The following is an 18812-nucleotide window of genomic DNA, read 5'->3' on the forward strand; positions in this document are numbered from 1 at the left end:
GCTCTGAAAAGGACTTGGGTTAATCTGAGAACTGCCACTGTACCAGAAGCTTACAGTCTCTTCCAGCTGAACAGAGCTGCTGTGTGTAAGCGATGGAGCTTTTCTCCTCTGTCGTTTACACTCAGATTTCCTTTAAAGCGAAAGGCAGTGTTACTTGTTATTCGTTTGTTCGAAAGCTCCTTATATATAATGCGGATGTCATCATTTCAGTGTGTAGCATACATGTCCCATTACAATGCAGCTGACATGACAATTCATAACAGCATCAATGACTGCTGTGGCCACAAAAGTGCTGCAAATGTACAAAGGTCAGTGAGTCCTGAATGTGTAATTCTTCTGTGTAATGAGTCCTTTGCCTATGTGTGTTTAGAATGCCGATGAAGGTAAAGTAGACTGGACTTGTCTTTTCCCTGTTGGGCTCTTGGGAGCCAGGTGTCTCTCTTTAATGGAGCCATGTGGAGACTAACGTAGGTTAATGAGCCATACAAGCCCCAGTGGAGATGAGCATTATAGGCTATATGAGATCCCCTCTCATCCCTATATCCCTCCATTTGTGTCAGACCCTGGGAGAGAACTGAGGAACAAAGGAATCTGTGGTGGAATGGAAGCAGAGATGCAAGAGAGACTGGGAGAGGATGGAGAGCCAAAGAGAAAACCGGGTCTGCCAGCCTTTTAAAACAATTAAGGTCTGGATGAGATTCACTAAAAGTTCCACTGCCAAGCAAGGCCCAAACGTGGCAGCAAAGGGAAGGCTTAGTGAGAGCCGGCTTAATCAGAAACAGACTCACTACTACAACAAACCAAACCACACACACACACACACACACACACACAGGAAAGTCGACACTTTACATATTAAAGCTCGGCAGGGAGGGGAAGAAAGCCTGTGGTAACATCAAATTGTAACGAGGAGCAGGCTCGGGGAGTGCATAAGGCATAGAAAGAGACATAAAGACAGAGAGCTGTAATGATAATGAAGAAAAGAGCTTTTAACCACAGATCCTGTGAGTCTGTTTTAAGAATGTTTGTTGTGGAGTTGTACTGTTTGGCTTTACTGCGTTCTTCTTTTTGTCTTGGTCTCAGATGTGGCTTAGTCTCTGGTTGAGCTGTCTGCAGCTCCATTTCAATATAAGCTATAAACTTAGAGCAAGCAAACATTTGAGCATGCTGCGTTTCTGTCCCCAAACGTGAATGTGTGCTTTGCTAAGATGCTGCCAAGACAAGAGAAGCACGCATGTGTTTGTGAGTGTTTGGTGATAAGGTAGTTGGAATTGGAGAATACTGGCAGATGAGAGGTGTAGCTGAGAAAAAAAAAAAAAAAGGCAAAACAAAACAAAAAAAAAGAAACAAATGGGAAGGAAAGAAGAAACACGAGGAAAAGCAGGAAGAGATGTTAGGAGTTGAGTTTGGAGGGATGTGGGTAAAACAGAGACGGAAGAAGCCACAAAAAGAGCGAAGTGGGGGGGGGGGGGGGGGGGGGGGGGGGGGGGGGGGGGGGCTTGACCAGGTTTGTGCTTCAGAGCAGAGAGCATAGCGGGGGTTTGTGGCATAGCCGATGGAGAGGCATCCTCACATTCCAGGCTTGATCCTGTATAAACCCTGTCTGTTACTGCAGATCTGATAGGGAAACACGAGGCCAGATGGGGGCTTCCCTCGGCCTTATAAGGGATTGTGGCGTGGTCTGGATGGATAAAGGGTGAAAAGCCATGAAGAATGAAAAATACAGATAGAAGAGGGCAGAGACAGGAACAAGAACTGGGCATTTGAGAAAAAAACAACATTAGACAGGGACAGAGACGCTGAATAGCAGATAGCTGCACACAGCAGCAGAGTACGAGATAATAAATAAGGAAAAAGAAATGGAAAATGAAACTAAGATGCTGCTTTTCTTGTGATATTCTTTTTTTTTTGCTCCTCTGATCTTGTTTCAATGATCTTCAGTCTTTGAAGAGGGATTCATCAGGGCTCCAAAACAGAAACAATTTCCTCCTTGTCACAACAGCACAGTTAACAATACAGCCTACTACCACTGTTTCACACCGGGTCCCATAGGTCCACTTCACTGCAGAATTTTTCTCTCCTGTCAGAAAGAATAACTTTGCCCTTGAGAAAGACTGCAGATTCAAAAAAAAAAAAAAAAAGAAAAAGAAAAACCCAGGGAACCAAAAGATGTTTGCAATGTTAACTGCCTGAGCTATACTGATCACACATGAATTTCCAACACAGCAGTAAAAACTGTTGGCATATCCCTTTAATCTACTCTCATGGTTCTTCGTTGTATTTTAGAATTAGCAACATTTCTTAGCCAAGATGTTCAGACAGTAGGAGCCAACAACCTGCTGAGAAGTCTGATCAGCCACACTAATCTGATCAGCTGCACTTTGTTCAAGTGTGTCTTATTCAAAGAGGACATCGCTACCAGCATGGTGTAACCCAAACACTGTCCTATTCCCTTTCAGATGATCATCCTGGGGAGCCAACAGAGTCATCTGATCTAGCACACCTTCCAGCCTAACCCACCCACCCCCTCCCTCTAATCCAGCTCGCAGCCCAAACACAGCATACCTGCAACCAAATGTTCACCCAGCCGCAAAAATCTGGACTTATTAGGGTGAAAACTCATGACACAAGTGTCTCTCGTTTCCTAATCAGTTAGAGGGCAACCCCCTCCTCTTTCCCCACTGTGTGTATGCGCGCGTGTGTGCATGCATTTTCATGTGATGAAACAGTCTTGAAATAGAGTGAAACCAAGTGTCTTTTGAATGTATGATCAAGGGAGTTTTCGCACACCTCCCTCATACAAATAAGCATGTAAAATTTCTATGTGCACCTGACTAAATATTATCCACATGTATGCATATAATAATAAACACACAGTACACAAACTTTGAACCACTTGTGCTATACCGTGTATCAAAATTAAACAGATTGTGCTCTAAAGGCAAATTACCTCAGAGATGCAACATGCAAATGATGCAGACAAGACGCTTGCCCTACAAAGCCCAAACATGATACAAAGCAAACTAATTCATTACCAAAGCCAGCTAATACAGCCCAAACACACATCCACACAAACATGAGGCACACCACCTCTATCCATACACCCCACTGTGCAAACAGCTGCTTGTGGCAGCACCACACTGCGGCGACCAATTACACCAAAACAGAAATATTTAACTGCCCTTTTAAAACAGAGTGAAAATTAGGAATGCCAGTGGTTTGAGGCTTTGTTGTGATTCCATCAAATTATCGTGTCTGTGCCTTGACTGATAATCCGGTCTGACACAGTGGGCCCATGTCACCACACATGGGGGATGCCTCACCCCTGGCTCTGGCCCTGACCCTTAGCATTAGTCAAGTTACCAGAGACCCAGATAATGTTTTCCCAACCGCTAACCATTAGTGTTTAATGAATAACAGCAGTAGCTGACCCGACCTGTGGCTGGATGAAGCCTCCAGCTCCTGCTTAGTTCTTTGATATCATGACCTTGTTCATGCTCGCTCAGTGGCCTGGCATGGGTTTTCTGGAGGTGCAGGTGCTTTTCAAAAAATAAAAAACAAAAAACCCACATATGACCTTGTACTTGGTTTTCACTGGATCGCAGTTCCTCATGTGCAGCTCTGCACTTTTGCCTCCCATCTAGAAATCTAACCACCAACACATTCTGGCATTTCACACATTTTACATGGACTACATTTTCTCTTCGTTTCAAAGTGCACTATTATTCCATGTTTATAGCATCTAATACGCTATACTCTACTATCTGTGATCTTTAAATGACTGTAAAGCATTGTGTCGTTACCTCAAACAAGTGACACGCGGCCTGCTCTCGCAAAAAAAAAGTAAATGGATAACAGGGTTTTAAAAAAAAAAAAAAAGAAAAGAGAAAAAGACGACCACACTGAGGCTTGAATGGATGCTCTGGTACAAAGTGTTACAAGCTATGCAGAAGGAAATGTCCAGTTCTATTAAGACTGTACTTTTCTTTGCTGGACAGATGGACTATTAAGAGGGAGTCTAGGCTGACAGCTCTGTTTCCTGACAGCATGAGGCCGAGACCTGACATACAGCTGTCAAGAAAAGAGATGCCTCGTGCGTGTGTGCACGTGTGTGTGTGTGTGTGTGTGTGTGTGTGTGTGTGTGTGTGTGTGTGTGTGTGTGTGTGTGTGTGTGTGTGTGTGTGTGTCTCAGAAGTGATGAGCAGGCTGAGTGAGCGGAGATTACCAGTGGCTTGAAATATTATCACATGCTATTAGTACTGTATCACTGTTCATTAGGCTGATGGCTAGGTGCAGTTACTTGACAGCCTTGTTGTAAGGAAGAGTGTGAGGGCAAGACTGAGTAAAGACAGAAATCTGGGACTTACACTGTGCACAGGGAAAAAAGTGTAGAAGGGAAATCAGCACAAAAGGAAAATCAGGGGAAATGATAAGGGTCCGCTTGCCTCAATCCTTCACTGTCAGAGATTTAACCAAGAGGCAAAATCTGGATGGGAAACAGGACGGCTGTGGTATTTAATGTCACAACAAGAAGGGACAAGGCATATTACTACAATCCCTAATTATTATTGTCATAACATCCATATTATATGATAAGCAGATGACTATTCAATGACAAAAAGCATGTATCAAAGAAATGATTTGTGTAGAGCCCATTAAAGCTTCCTGTAAACATTGTGTGATCACAGAAATGCATTAAACAATGTTGTCACCAGGACAAGCCCAACTCTAAAGGAACTGATAGCTGCTGTCTTGTATGAAGTAGAAGCAGTAAAGCTGTCTCACTATCAGACAGAAACATTAGTAGCTGTCACACTCAGTTTGCCTTGGCATACACAACAGTTTAGTATATCATCAAAGCCCAAACAGTTCTCATTTATAAGATCTATTGGTGCTATAAGCATATTGAAATGGAAGTACACATTTGCAAAATAGATGAGAGGAATGTTTTTTCATTGCTTGTGTAATCTGGAATCATTATGCATAATATCAAACACATAAACAAGGCTTTTTTTGTTGTTGTTTTTTTGTAACTGCTTCTAATGAGGACGATCATTAAGATGCATGTAAAATATGGAAAATTCACCACAAACTTCAAAAAGATTCCCTCTATAGTGGGTCATTGCTGGAGTTTCTGTGGAAGTTTACAAAGTACAAGCTCTAATCCCCCCCTCTGTCCTTCCTATTCCCCCTTTTATCTAATTTTGGACCACTCTAAGAGCCAGCAGTAATGAATTGGCTAATCACAGTTATCTGGCCCATTCAAGTGCTTTGTAAAGCAAATCAATAAAGCCTGGCACCGAGCCAGCCTTCCACTTTGACAGATGTTGCTTGCTAATCTATTTTCTCTTTTTTTTCCCCCCTCCGTTCTGTCCTAAAGATGTTTACTCCTTCTCTGTCCGTCCCTCTTCTGTCTGTGTATTTCAGCAAGGTCAGTGGAGAAAATGAAGAAGGAAAAACAGGTTTCCATTCCACACTGCAGCTGAGGAGACAAAAGTCAAGCGCAGAGTTCTTAAAGTTCATTTAGCAGAGAGAAAATTTTCTCTTTGATTGGTGGAACTGTTGGGAGACATTGCAGCTCAGAGTCATACCTCAGGCAAGAAAAAAAAAAAATTAAATAACAAGCCTTACAACCATACTATACCATTTCCAGAGTAACAGATCAATAACAGCAAAAACTGATAAGTATTTCTATGAATTTCAAATGTTCTCCCTGTGGTGCCTACACTGGCAGCAGACTAAACAGGAAAACTGATAGGCTGCGATAAGCTGCCTCCCAACACAGGATAAAGTTCTGAACATACATGTTTTTATTACACATTCAATTGCCTGGATATGTCGGCCAGAAACATAATATTCGTTTTCACTTGTTTAACCTTTCCGTGTATCCTGGAAGACACGGATCTGCACGGTGTTTGATGTGGCTTCCTAATCCTAACAGCACAATGCCTCCACACATTAATAAAACCAACACAATGCAATGACACAGACGGTATTCATTTCCAGCTCTGCGTGCAAATAAAAGTGTAAACAGAAGAGTTTTTAAAACATGAGAAAATGTACATGGGCAGGGCAAGCAATGTAATTCTGCCATCAACTTAATATGAAGCCCAATCAATAGGAAAACATGCTGAAGAAGCTGGATTACAGCAAGGCTCTTTCTTCTGACAGTCTCTAGTGAAAAGTGGATCTAATCAGCAATGGGTTAATTAATCTCACTTGTGAAGTTAGTCCAATTATGGGACACACTCCACAGGGAATAGTTTTTCCCTAAATAAATAAATAAAACACACAGTTAATGAAAGGTCTAACAAAAAATGGTCTGTTCAGGAAAAAAGTGATCTCTGTGGCAAATGAATATACGCAGTGCACAACATATTTATGGACATGTGTAAATCAGCCTTTACCTGTTTTGGGATTTGGATAAGGTTTTGGCACAGGTGAATGTATAACTTCAGGCTAAATAAAAGCCTACATGCATAAAAATCTATCTGTTGTAAAATGTATGGACTGTATGAGTATTTGTCTCCTGTTGTTAGATAATGAAAAACACTTCCTTCAAGACACTGGCAGAGAAAAGAACAGGCAATTAGAGGAAGTGAAAGGAGAGGGAGACACGTGGAAGGAGAGAAAGCAACATAGAGCTGTTTGAATGTGATTAATGAGATCACTGCAGGGTAGGCTGTGTCATTGTAAAAGTGGGAGCTGGAAGAAGAAGGGAAAATAGAGTGGCAGAAAGAGTGAGAGACTAAGACAGAGAATGGGATAGAAAGAGAGACATGAGAGGGGGATAGACAAAAAAAACTGAGCAGAAACCCAGCTGACTGACCTGGCTACATTTAACTCACTGCTATGAAAAGACGGGGGGGAATGAGACAGAACGACTGACAGAAAGTGAGTAAATCAGGCAGACAAGAAAAAAAAAAGATATAAAGCTTAGATGAATGGAACAGCGGGGGCTCTCAGTCTTCTGCTGGCCTTTTAACAGTGAAGTGTTTAGGGAAGCCTTGACCAGGTCTGGCAGATAGAGAGGCTTGTGCTCTAAAGACAGCCATGAAAGGCACAGCCTGCTCCTGCAAGCCGGGCATGCCGCTGGCCACCTTTTTATCTGCCTCAGGGTTAAGAACTGGGCAGGAGCAAGTAGAGGCCAGGTTCGAAAAGGTCGCGCACACATCCTGCCAGTCCACAACTCCGTGAACAAGCTAGAGAGATGGTTATGGTAATTAAACATTTATGGCAACCATCTTCACACCCAAAGATGCACAGCCTGTGCACACACACACAAAATGCCACCAAACTGCAATTTGCATTGTCTCAATAATAGCCCACCTGATTAAGAGTAAATAACAGACGCCTTCTTCAGTCCCTGCAGAAGTTCCTTTTTCCCCAGTAGCCTTCAGAGTACCTGCTGATCACAGGGTCTTCCCCACAAGATAGAGCTTCACAATATTATTATAAAAGGTACCCCATGTTTGTGTAGGGATGGGTAAAAAGGGTGTCTCTCTCAGCTACCATCCACAAATGCCTAAGGTCCACACAAATAAAATTTGCCTCCATTTGCAGTTTTGAAAATTGTGTTGGTTTGATTCAGCCTCTCTGTGGATGCTCTGGAAGCTATGTTGGGAGGAAAAACGTTATTTTACTAGCAACAGTGATTTCTGCAGGGTATGCCAAGCTCCCAGCTGCTGCCAGTAGGCAAACTGAGGCTGTATTGATAGTTTAACATGATTAAAAAGACTGCCAGCAATCAAGGAGAGAAAGTCCCAAAGATGGCTCAAATAGGTGCATATCAGCAGCGGTTGTATCAGCTAAAATAATTGTGCCTTCATGACACTTTTTGTCTAAAATGTCAGTTGCTCCATTAACAGGTATATTTAGTATGTTTTTCATCTCATTTTAACCACACAAGATAAAAAAAAAATGAAAACAAAAAAAAAAAACAATATTTTAAACAATGGAATGCAATTATTTGTTTGGTCTGGCATTAAGCAGAACACACCATTCAATTTAAAGTGATGCAGCTGTTATTATAGAAAGTATTTAGTGAGAAATAGCAATTACTGACTATGATGACTGGAAATAAGTTCTACCTGGTGGCCATTGTGACTGCATGTCTTTGTATTGTATTGTAAGGTTAATTTATGTTATATGGTGACTACAAAGATCTTTAATAAAGCCATTAATATAATTAATTATTTGTACTTGTAGACCTTCTTTATCCATTATAAACAAAAACTAGAAAGAAATTCATACAGTGAACAGGTTAGGTTTCATATATCAAAATAGTGAGTGTGTGGAAGTGTGTTTTAAGGGATGCAGGTGACAGGATGGCTCACTTCTGTTTTCCGAATAATTTGTACCCCTGGGGGAACAGGATGGGCCTCCTTTCAGTTGTTGCCATGAGCCTCAGCTGTTGCTAAGGACATCATCCTCAACGATAGTTAGAGCTTCTCTCCCTCTTTCACTCTAGGATGTCTGTTTACATCTATTATTTCCCCAATTCTGTCCTTTCCCACCTGTTTTCCTTTGTTTCCCTCCTCCATTTCTGCCCCAGTATCCTTATGCATTACCATTTAGACACAATAGTTGGGCTACAGCAAACACAAAACTCAAGAGATGGAAAACAGTAAGTAAATCTGCTGAGCTGATCCATCACTTCCACAAAACAAAAAAACAAAAAAATCCATGCCAGGCAAAGCCAGGCCACGAAAGCAGGTTAGCAACCTTTGGGCTGACAGGCCATAGAGTCAAGTCTCTCCAATCACAATCCCTCTCAGGGCACCAAGTCCAAGAAATAATTCACTAAGGCTCATTGCAAGATCTGTGCGGGGTGATCACAGCATAGAGCGGTGAGAGTGGAGTTGGAGGGAGGGTGACCAACTGTCCACCAGGACCCTGTAGTAGCAGCTGCCTGCATTTACAAGCCTTTTAAGTCTGGAATACTTCATGCCCTATGATCAGCGGTTACCTTCGGTGACACTCCAGCACACAACCCTGCTGTTATTCAGGCCTCTGCGGGAGCAGTGTGAGTAAGCCATGCACCCTCTGCCATGTTAACCATATCTACAGGACATTTGTCCATTTAAACACCTGAACCACCCTTTTAAGTTGCCCCTTTTAGCTACAAAGCACATTATCCAAACCAATTCCTGATTATTCATCAGGGCATGACAGAACACCCCCCGCTAACATAATAATGAAACTCAAACTAGCTTAAAATTACTAAAAGAATTGCTGTAGATACACAGTATCATACCACTCATTTGTGATTCAGTTAGCTTTTCATAATATAATAACTAAACCTATATAGACCTTAGTAGTTTTGAAGAATTTAGAATACAGGAGAAAATGCCATCTGGGAATGTATCCCTATAGTCCCAGGTTCAACAACTCTTAACCCTGTTGCTCTTGTGAGAAAACAGAGATGGGGGATTTTTCTTCTCACTGTCTGTGAATTGACTCCAATTAACGTGGGAATCCTGAACGTTCCTCTGCTGAGCGTGCTTTAACCTTCCCATTCATCCTTTGCTGTGGCATCTTTAAAACATCTAATTTCACATGTGCAGCCGTGCCCTCCATCCCCATCTATATCAAAGGCAACACTTTCCACAGCTCCCCTGCTCTATAATGCCGTCGTTGATTCCCACCAATCCCAGTCCCCATATGGGATTTGTCTGCTCCCCAGCACAAAGTGAGCCACACACAGCCAATTTTAACTTGGATGATGCAAATCTTGGGTAATGCATATCCAATTGCATGGCAGATTGCCTATCTTTATAAATTTGACCCACAGAGCCATCTTTTGGTTTCTGTGTACATAAGCGTGATAACATAATGATAGAGCCTGATGTGAACAATATGCAGGCTGGAGAGTACGACTGTGAATCTTGCTCTAGAATTCATATAATATTTTAACTTAAGAGTGGGATTACAAGCTCACTCTAGATCTTTATCCTAGTCACTTTCTTTGACTAGGATAAAGGTCTAGTTTTAGTCCTGATTGGAAATGGTTTCCCTGTCGCTAAAAAAATGTTCATGAGGGCCTGGCGTATTGGCTGTCTCCTGCAGCTTTCTGCTGAGGTGAACATCTACTGCCCTCCATCATCAATCACTGCCTTCAAGGGTGCCACCCAGAAGTCCACAACCAATTTATGGAAGCCTCACAACACATTTAACACACAGCTTATGTATGGCAGTACTAGGATTAAGACTATGTTTGGAGTGAAATACAGTACAGCACTTTCATCAAATATATAAGATGCCCATTTGTTCCAGCATCATACAGCAAAATGTAATTACTTCACCCTCTGCAAACATTATCACAGAATGTTTCTTGCTGCAACACTGTATGAGACTCATATGTAGTGTTATTGTTTCCTGCACTCTGCCACACTATGTATGCATTTTTCTTACTTTAGTGTCTGCTTACTCCCCCACCCTCTTAACCCCTCTTCCTCAATCAATCCCCCACAAAAGCCTGCCACAGGCAGCGATATCCGCCAACATCATCCCTCATGCTTTGCCATGTTCCTGCAAAGCCAAGGAAACCGCAGCATATACAGGAGCTGATCTGGAGGGAGAGCAAGAGGGAAATTGAGGGAGGAAAGTAGGAGTGGGATTGAATGGGGAAGCAGTGAGTGGAAGGATGGGGAGGGGGTATTCTTTGGGAAGGGAGCCAATCCAATTACAAGCAGCGGTGCAGTCCTGGTTTCCTTGGCGGCACTAAATTCACATTTCGACGGTCTCTTCCTCCCTTCCCTAGTACCTTCTTGCTTCTCCTTTTATAGATGCCTATTCCTGCTACTCTGTTTTCCTATTTTTTGCTCATCGTGGCTCACACTCACATCCTGTAATCGTGCATCCCTGTGTACTACATCCCCTCCCTTTCCCCATCTGTCTGTCTTTCTTGGATGCATGAAAGAGTTGAAGGTATAGAACTGTATCACCAGCAAAGCAACAAATCTTGTCACCTTAGCGGTGTCATGCTCAGATCTGCAGGAAGCCTCCAGCATCCTACTCCATGTAGGTGTCTCACACAACTCTGTAGGAGCTTATCCTCCCTCTGCAGAGGAAACTGTAACTCGGGCTCTTCAGGTCACCCTATCCCTCTGCCCTCGCTGTGACATGGCAGGGCAGCCCAAGGGTTGGAGCGGGGGGTAGTAGGGGGATTAGATAGCACTCAGTGTAAACAATGCATACTTCCGACAGACTATTATTAATTACGGATTATTCGTTACAAATGAAAACAGCAAAGCTTTTTTTAAGGTGCTGCAAATTGCCACAGTGGAAAGGCCAATTCTCTTTCATTCTGTCAACAGTGAGATTTTGCAGTTTGTTGATAATTTGCATCATGCAAATCATGACTTTTCACTGCCCAACAGCATATCTGCATGCAAATTTCCACACAGCAGAACAGTGCGTTTATTCTCATGTGATCGCAAACAAATTGGGTTCAATTAAAGTTCAGCAAACTTACTCTGACAGTGAGATCACACTAAAACACAACCTTTGAAACACAGCAGTAAAACCCTCAGTTAGCACCCCAAATCCAATTTAAGTTTTGGGAATGTCACCAAGATATACAATTAATATTTCATTATGCTAGACATAATTTTGATGGCTACAGTTAATATTATCTTATGCTGAATTTATTCACATTACTGTGAATACTTTATCAAAGTTAACATTACCCCCACCCCCTTTTCCCACTTCAGCTGCTTCATAGTGAGAGGATTATTATAATCGTAAATTATGACAATGTCTCAAATTTTGTTTTCTAATGTGCTCTGTTAGTGAATCCTTATTCTGTCTGTCATGGGATCACTGTGGGTGACTGCTAGTATTTTTTTTCATGTTCTGACCACTGGACCGTGGTACCTTTTGTCTAGATGCACTTCTCATATCCTGGTTAATTCCTGCCCCACCTTAGCGTTACTGTGGTTACAGTCATGCCCCTGTGTGGAGTCAAAGTACACAGATGCACGCAAGGCTATTTTGCATGGATTTTGAAACAGGGAAAGGACATGGTAAAGAGGAATGGGTGACGGTAAGGAGCAGTTAGAGACATGAGTGTGGAAGGAAACAGGGAGACACACACTATAAGTAAGCACACTATAAGCAAGCAACAGCAACGCAGTGAGGAAAACACTCCTCTGTCACAAATAATTTACAAAGATGAAAAAGGGAAAAGGTGTGACATTGTGTAACAGCTCAAACTGGGGGTTACATCAAGTAAAGGTTCTTATACAACAGTCTGATTAGTAAATTGATTAAATAATGAATCGATGAAGACCAAAATAACCCAGGCCAACACCATTTGTGTTCCACTGCCAGACAAAAAGAACTTCTTTGCTCTTCATCTATGTGCAGAGTTCTAGCCAGTGGTTGATCGCTCGGACCTGCGCCATGCTGAGGTCGTCTTACGCCGGGCTGAGAATTTCACCAGTTTGCTACAGTATAGGAACTCTTTGCTATCACTGCAATTAGCAAGCAGGTGCGCACCCCGGGCACTCTGCCCCGTTGCCGATACCAGACTCTGATTTTTTTTGTTTCTCTCTCTGGCTAGATTGCTGCACTATAGTATTATTTCACCGCAATGTTGCAATGTACCACCGGGCATGGCCAGTGTCGTTCACAATCTGAACGTGGGATCTTACGGTCCTGTTCACACTTGATTTTGGGGGCTACGGAAAGCAAAATTGCAACCAGCGTGAAACCGAGGGGGAAGAAGAGGAAAAAGGGAGCTCAAAGGACGATTTCGGGCTTCATATTAAAATATAAAACTCCAGGAGCTATGAGAGATGTTGGAGAAAAAAACTGCAGTTCCCAGCAAAATGATGACACCTCCTGTTGTTGTAGTTAATGGCTTGCATTAAAAACATGATAGTTCATACTGGCAACGTGATGACGGATATTCCAACTTAGGAAGTGCTGCTAGCAGCTGGATTATAATGGGGGTTTTTTGCATACGTCTCTTACGTGATTTCTGCAAACCCACTAGTGGAAGGAAACGGCGCTCTGGGACATGTTGAACGCATGATATGTAAGTGTAACTCTTCTGGTTTATATGCGAAATGTATTATTGCACTATCGATCTAACAGCGTTTAGCATTAGAAGGGTAATTAGCATTAGCTTGCTAATATTAACTCCTTCCCCAAAACACGTGCTGAGCTAAAATATTTTTCTGGCTAGAACCCTGACGAGTATGGGCCACTTATTACACTTATGTAGGGCTGCATAAAACGATTATTTTAGTAATCGAGTATTCTATCGATTATTCCCGCGATTAATCGAGTAATCGGATAAGAAATACTTTTTTTTATTAACAGTTTATCTGCATATTTTAACTTCCGTAATGCAGTTTCTCGCCATGTGAACAAACAGCGGTGAATGGAGCAGCTACAAAGTTCTCTTTTCTTCACCTTAACACTTGCTGATCAGGTGCTTGATGAAGGACCTCCAGCTGTTTCACAGATTTAATGATTGTTACTAAAAGAAAAAGCTGCTGTTTTGGACGCTGGAAAAACGTTTCCTTTTTCACTACTTGAGCTCACCGTCACAGCTTCGCCTCTTTGCGCTTGCGCAGTTAAAACCGCTGCCTGCTATGAGTTTTTTTGAAAAACTAGTGGCTGCGGGAGCCATGGCGCATGTGTGAGTAATGGTGTATTGCTTTGTATTCACAAGCATTCTCGAAAATACGTTTCTACTGCAGGTCTATATTTAGTCACTAATAAGGGATTAAAGTATAAAAAATATTTTGAAGGAGCCCCTCGGTCCTGGGGGGGCGGGCCTTCCGGTACCGAACCATCGCTAGTGCTAATGGCCCGCGCTCGCTAGCAAACCAGTTCTGGTAGCTACAGCTGAAGTAAAGACAAAAATAGCAGCTGAAATTCTCAGCGAGCACAACACACACAGACACACAGAGAGCAGTGGAGGCGTGGAAATGCATGTCAGCGACAGTTGCCACCCGTCCCGTAAAGTACGGAACACGGCATGTTACGGAGCCGTATTCCACGGAGTCCCGTAACATACGGGGTTCTGTATTTTACGAGACAGGTGGCAACTCTAGATGATCCACTCTGTGTTAAATGAAATCCATCGCAGCGACGGAGAGCTGGACTGGAGTGATTCACACTCCAGTCCAGTAGGTGGCGGTAATACAGTTCTATGTTGGTTTGCCAGCCCCCAATAAACCCACAAAAAAACGTCAGCACTAATGCTGCTAATGCTAGTGAGGAGCGCCGCTTACACCGAGACAGCTGAGCGCTGCAGAGTTTAAACGAAGCATCGACACAGTAAATTTGTGTCGATAAATTTTTAGAATCGATTTAATCGAGTTAATCGATGAATCGTTGCAGCCCTACACTTATGATCTCATGATGATATTGAAACAATCACCCCCAAAACGAGGGGGAGAGCAAGGTCAACAGATCTATCAATATCCTTCAACAGGTGCCTAAATACAGTCTAGAAGCAAGACAAACAACTACTATGACACAACTAGGCCTGCCCCAAAACTTTTGCATACAATATATATCACATCATATCAGCATACAGGTACTAATATATGGAGCCCTTGAGAATGAGGGACTATGTAATAAAATGTCTGTAATTCCTTAATGGTTCCTTAACAGTACATTATTTTTTGTTTAAATTAAAACTGATAGTCTGTACTTTAAACCCATATTAATTACATAGCTGTAACTTGTACATGTTTTGGTAACTGTAGTCAGCTGAATGCTAAAACTAACTGTAGCCACAGCATCAGCTGTTTGGGGTAATATCAGTGCCACACAGCACTGCAACAGCTGTTTGAAAAGAAACAAATCATAGATTTATCTGATTGACAATCAAAATTTCCATCCCTGGACCTACAGCACAGCACTCCCCCTTTTCACTATTTATTCCACCTAGTGAAAAGTTTCATCTAATACCATGTTTCCTGTGACTGGGGTGTGAAATCTATCATTATTAACTGGCCAGGAGCCCTTAACCCTCTGCGGCCTTTGTATTCTCTCACCAAGGCTAGGAATTTTAGTGCATGGGTTGGCTCTTTCCCTTGGCTCTCAGTGGGCCACAGCAGAAAGGTGCCTATTAAAATTAATGGTTCAGTGCAGGATACTTAACAGTGCAACACTGGAGCTCACTTAACAAGGAACTGGTAATGACCACTACAGTGAGCTAGCCATTGCCATTACACCTCCCTGACACTTTGACAGCTCAGATTAAATATTAAGCAGCTATGTTTCCTTGTGACAATCATCCATCTGCACAGAAATGGGACCACTTCACAGTGTCAGTGCCCCCTGGACTACTGAACAGTCTGACTCCCTGTATAATAAAGCAAGCAGAAATCGCATACAAGAGACCTTTACTGCTGGATGAGAAGAGGAAGGGAGCTGGTACTCACCTTCTTTAGCCGTCCACTCTTGGTACCCACAAAAGCTACACAGTAGCCATTGTAGACATAAGAGGTCACAGAAGTCATACGGTCCCGAGTCTCAGTGTAGAGAGTGTGGCCAGTCACTAGCTGAGAGCCGCCAAGCGGCTGGTTGATGTCCAGACCACAGAAGGAGTCATCAATGGGCACCGGCTAAGGACAGAAGAAAATATAGGTTATAAGGTATAAATTAATGACCAAAAAGAAAAAAAAAAAGGTGGCCATGATTATGAGGGAAATGTGACATTAATCATTATGGGAACGAGGAGTGAAAAAAAACCAAAAAACACTAGAGAAAGACACAGACAGAGAATAAGACGGCAGTAGTAAGGAGAGGTTCAGATACAGAGCATTATAAAAGAAGACAGCGCAGTAAGAAGTAAAGATGAAGGTGACAGACTGAAACATGAGAGTGATGGCCAAAGTTGTGGAAATAGTGGCAGTGTCAGAGAGTGTTTGAGATGGCAATGAGCAGGTGAGAGAGGTGAGCCTGAGGGAGAGAGGAAGGTCAGAGTGAGGAGGAAGTGCTCAAGTGAGTCTCCCAACCATACAAATGTTTGTCTTTCTGTTACACCAGACAGATATGTATCAGCTCCACCTGACTGAGCTCCACCTTGCTCTCACTGAGGCTCATTACCCTGGCCTATCATCACACCACTGCAGAAATACACATACTGCATGATAACAATGTGCACTAGGAAGCACAATGCATGATAAGTATGCAACACAGTATGTAACCAAAGAGGATTTCATTTACCAATTCTTGCATTTACCTATTCACAAGAAAATAATTGCTATGGTGAATTCTGTTTTAATTTCAATTCAGTTCTTAAGAAAAATTTGGGCATATATATATATATATATATATATATATATATATATATATATATATAAATAAAACACACACCTTATGACAACTGCTTAAAATGAAGTTTTTGTTCATTCAAGATATGAAAATATAGGCAAAGAGGGGGAGGTAAATGAAAAGTAATACAGTGTTCTGTCTGGTGTCGAATCAGGTCAGCTGACAGTCACTGAGTGGCATTGGCCTCAATGTGCCATGCACACTAAAGTGAGATGGCCAGGCAAGCCTTACATGTGTATATCCCATAGTCCCTTGCTCACAATCTCCATCTAATTCAAATTCTAAATATACATCCCCTTTCTCCAGCCCCTACTATTAGTTCTCTTACTGTTGTCATATCTGTCTCCTCTCCATCCCTGTCTCTGTCTTTTCCCTGTCAGTGGTCTAAGCGGACTATGTTGAGCGTGTGTGTGTGTGTGTGTGTGTGTGTGTGTGTGTGTGTGTGTGTGTGTGTGTGTGTGTGTGTGTGTAAGGCAGCCCAGTCTCTCACACGGCTGCTGTCAGCTGACCTTTCTACACATATTTTCATGAGCAGAGCAGTAATGTTGAAGGGGAATAATCGCCTCCACTTGTATCGTCACGCCCCTCACTTTGTGGCATTTCCTTTTATTCCCTTTGCCCAAAATAGCACCGAGTGCTATGGAGTACTACTGCAGTATTTAAATTGAGGAAAAAAATATCTGGCGAGTTAACAGTATTCATTTTTCCTGTGGCGATAACATCAACTCTTCTAGGCTTGTCTTAAACATATGTTGATGAGACAGACAGTGTAAATCAGATGGGAAAGCTAGCAGCTATCTCGAGGAACAGCCGTGAGTTCCAGACATTGGCTTATCAATATATACTCCCTCAAAATCATGCAGCTATTCCACATATGGTCTGCTGGGCTCCAAACCATTTGGTTATGATTATATCTAGATTGTTCAGATGATGTATGCTTAGTAGACTTGGCAGACAACTCAAATCCCCCTGGTGTCCATGTGGTTGAGCTTTCTTGTTCACCTTCTTGTAGATCTTTTTTGTTTCATTGTCTTTTTCTACTGCCTCATAACAAATCTCACAAGTAGTGGAGAAATGTTAAGTCTTCCATCCCCCGACTGTTTCAAGTGACAAATGACATGAGATGCGGTGACTCTAATTATAACTGTATGCGATTAATCCTTATTGGACAACTCACAATATGAAATATTTAATTTCTGCTGAGAGAATAGCTGCTACGCTGGTTAGATGTGACAGGATATCTGCTCTCAGAGCTTCTCTCTCTCTCAGAGTATATCAAATTTATCAACACTAGCCCCACTTTGCTTTCACAAGTGGTTAATTAGTTCTAAGGGCATGAGCGAAAAGCAAGACAGGAGGATGGTGTGACACATGGACACACACACACACACACACACACACACACACACACACACACACACACACACACACACACACACACACACACACACACACACACACACACACACACACACACACACACACAGTGTGATACAGAAAGAATCCCATCATGGCTCTACTCCATGGGATTGACTACAGAGATGGTGTGAATCTCCAGATGGCAGAAGGCTGGATGGCTGGGTGATAAATCTTTGATTGGCTGCTGTGTCTGAATCCCCTGGCTCAGCCTCAGTTCCATTCCCAGCCTCAGCCTTGGCCTGCATGTAACTGAACACACAGTGAAATGTCTGCAAGAGTGAGAGCTGGGGGTGTAATTAAAGTTCTCTGCTTTGAGCTCACTGACTACCTGCTGTTTACAACAGACCAGAAGAGAGGTACTGAAGCTGCATGTGTAATTTACTCAGAAACCAAGCAAGGTACAGTTAACAGTTATCACTTGGGTTGGTCTAACCTTGAAGAACCTCATATTTTGATGGATCTCAAACACTCTAAAAATATCTCACAGAGTCACACAGGAACATACTTAAGAAAAAAAAAAGAAGACTTGAAGCATACAGTCTGCGCACTTGAAAGCAGTCGCACTACTTAAGTTGAGGATTTAACATCAAGCACACAATGTCAGCATGTTTGACATATCAGGGTGTTAAATGCATTTTGGACAAGTTATAAGAGTTCCTCATCCACTGACATTTGTCTGCATAATCCATACAGTACTATGGATTTATTGGCTACCCGCAACAACAAGGACACGGTCTTAAGGAGTGCATTTTTTATGTTCTTATGTCTGTGGCTAAAAATACAAAACTTGGCGTATTACATTGTAGTGCTGCACATTACTGGCAATATATGTCTATAGAATGAAGTGAAGGTGCAGCTTTGCAGATTAAAAATAGCAACTATAAACATACACAAAAATGACTGGGCAATCTTCTGGGAAACTGGAAAAATATTCTAAACTGAGCTCTTACAGTATAAAAGGCTCCCAGTGTCATCACTTTATACTGCAATTTCTCCTTCTTCTGCCAACTCTGCATCTTACATTTTATCCCGCCCTCTCAGTAGAGCTAATAAAAGCCAACAGCTAGTTTGAGATAATGTCTCCCTCC

General features: G+C 42.3%; 1 protein-coding gene across 1 annotated transcript in view; it reads right to left on the bottom strand.

The window, feature by feature from the left end:
- The window catches only part of plxna2 (plexin A2), a 162068-nt gene that overhangs the window by 116911 nt on the left and 26345 nt on the right, over positions 1–18812 (bottom strand). Inside the window, exon 3 of the mRNA XM_030733005.1 lies at positions 15411–15593. Coding sequence (XP_030588865.1) covers positions 15411–15593 — 183 coding nt within the window. The remainder of the gene's footprint in view (positions 1–15410; positions 15594–18812) is intronic.

The sequence above is a fragment of the Archocentrus centrarchus genome, chromosome 7 (genome assembly GCF_007364275.1).
Source record: "Archocentrus centrarchus isolate MPI-CPG fArcCen1 chromosome 7, fArcCen1, whole genome shotgun sequence".
NCBI classification, from domain to species: Eukaryota; Metazoa; Chordata; class Actinopteri; order Cichliformes; family Cichlidae; genus Archocentrus; species Archocentrus centrarchus.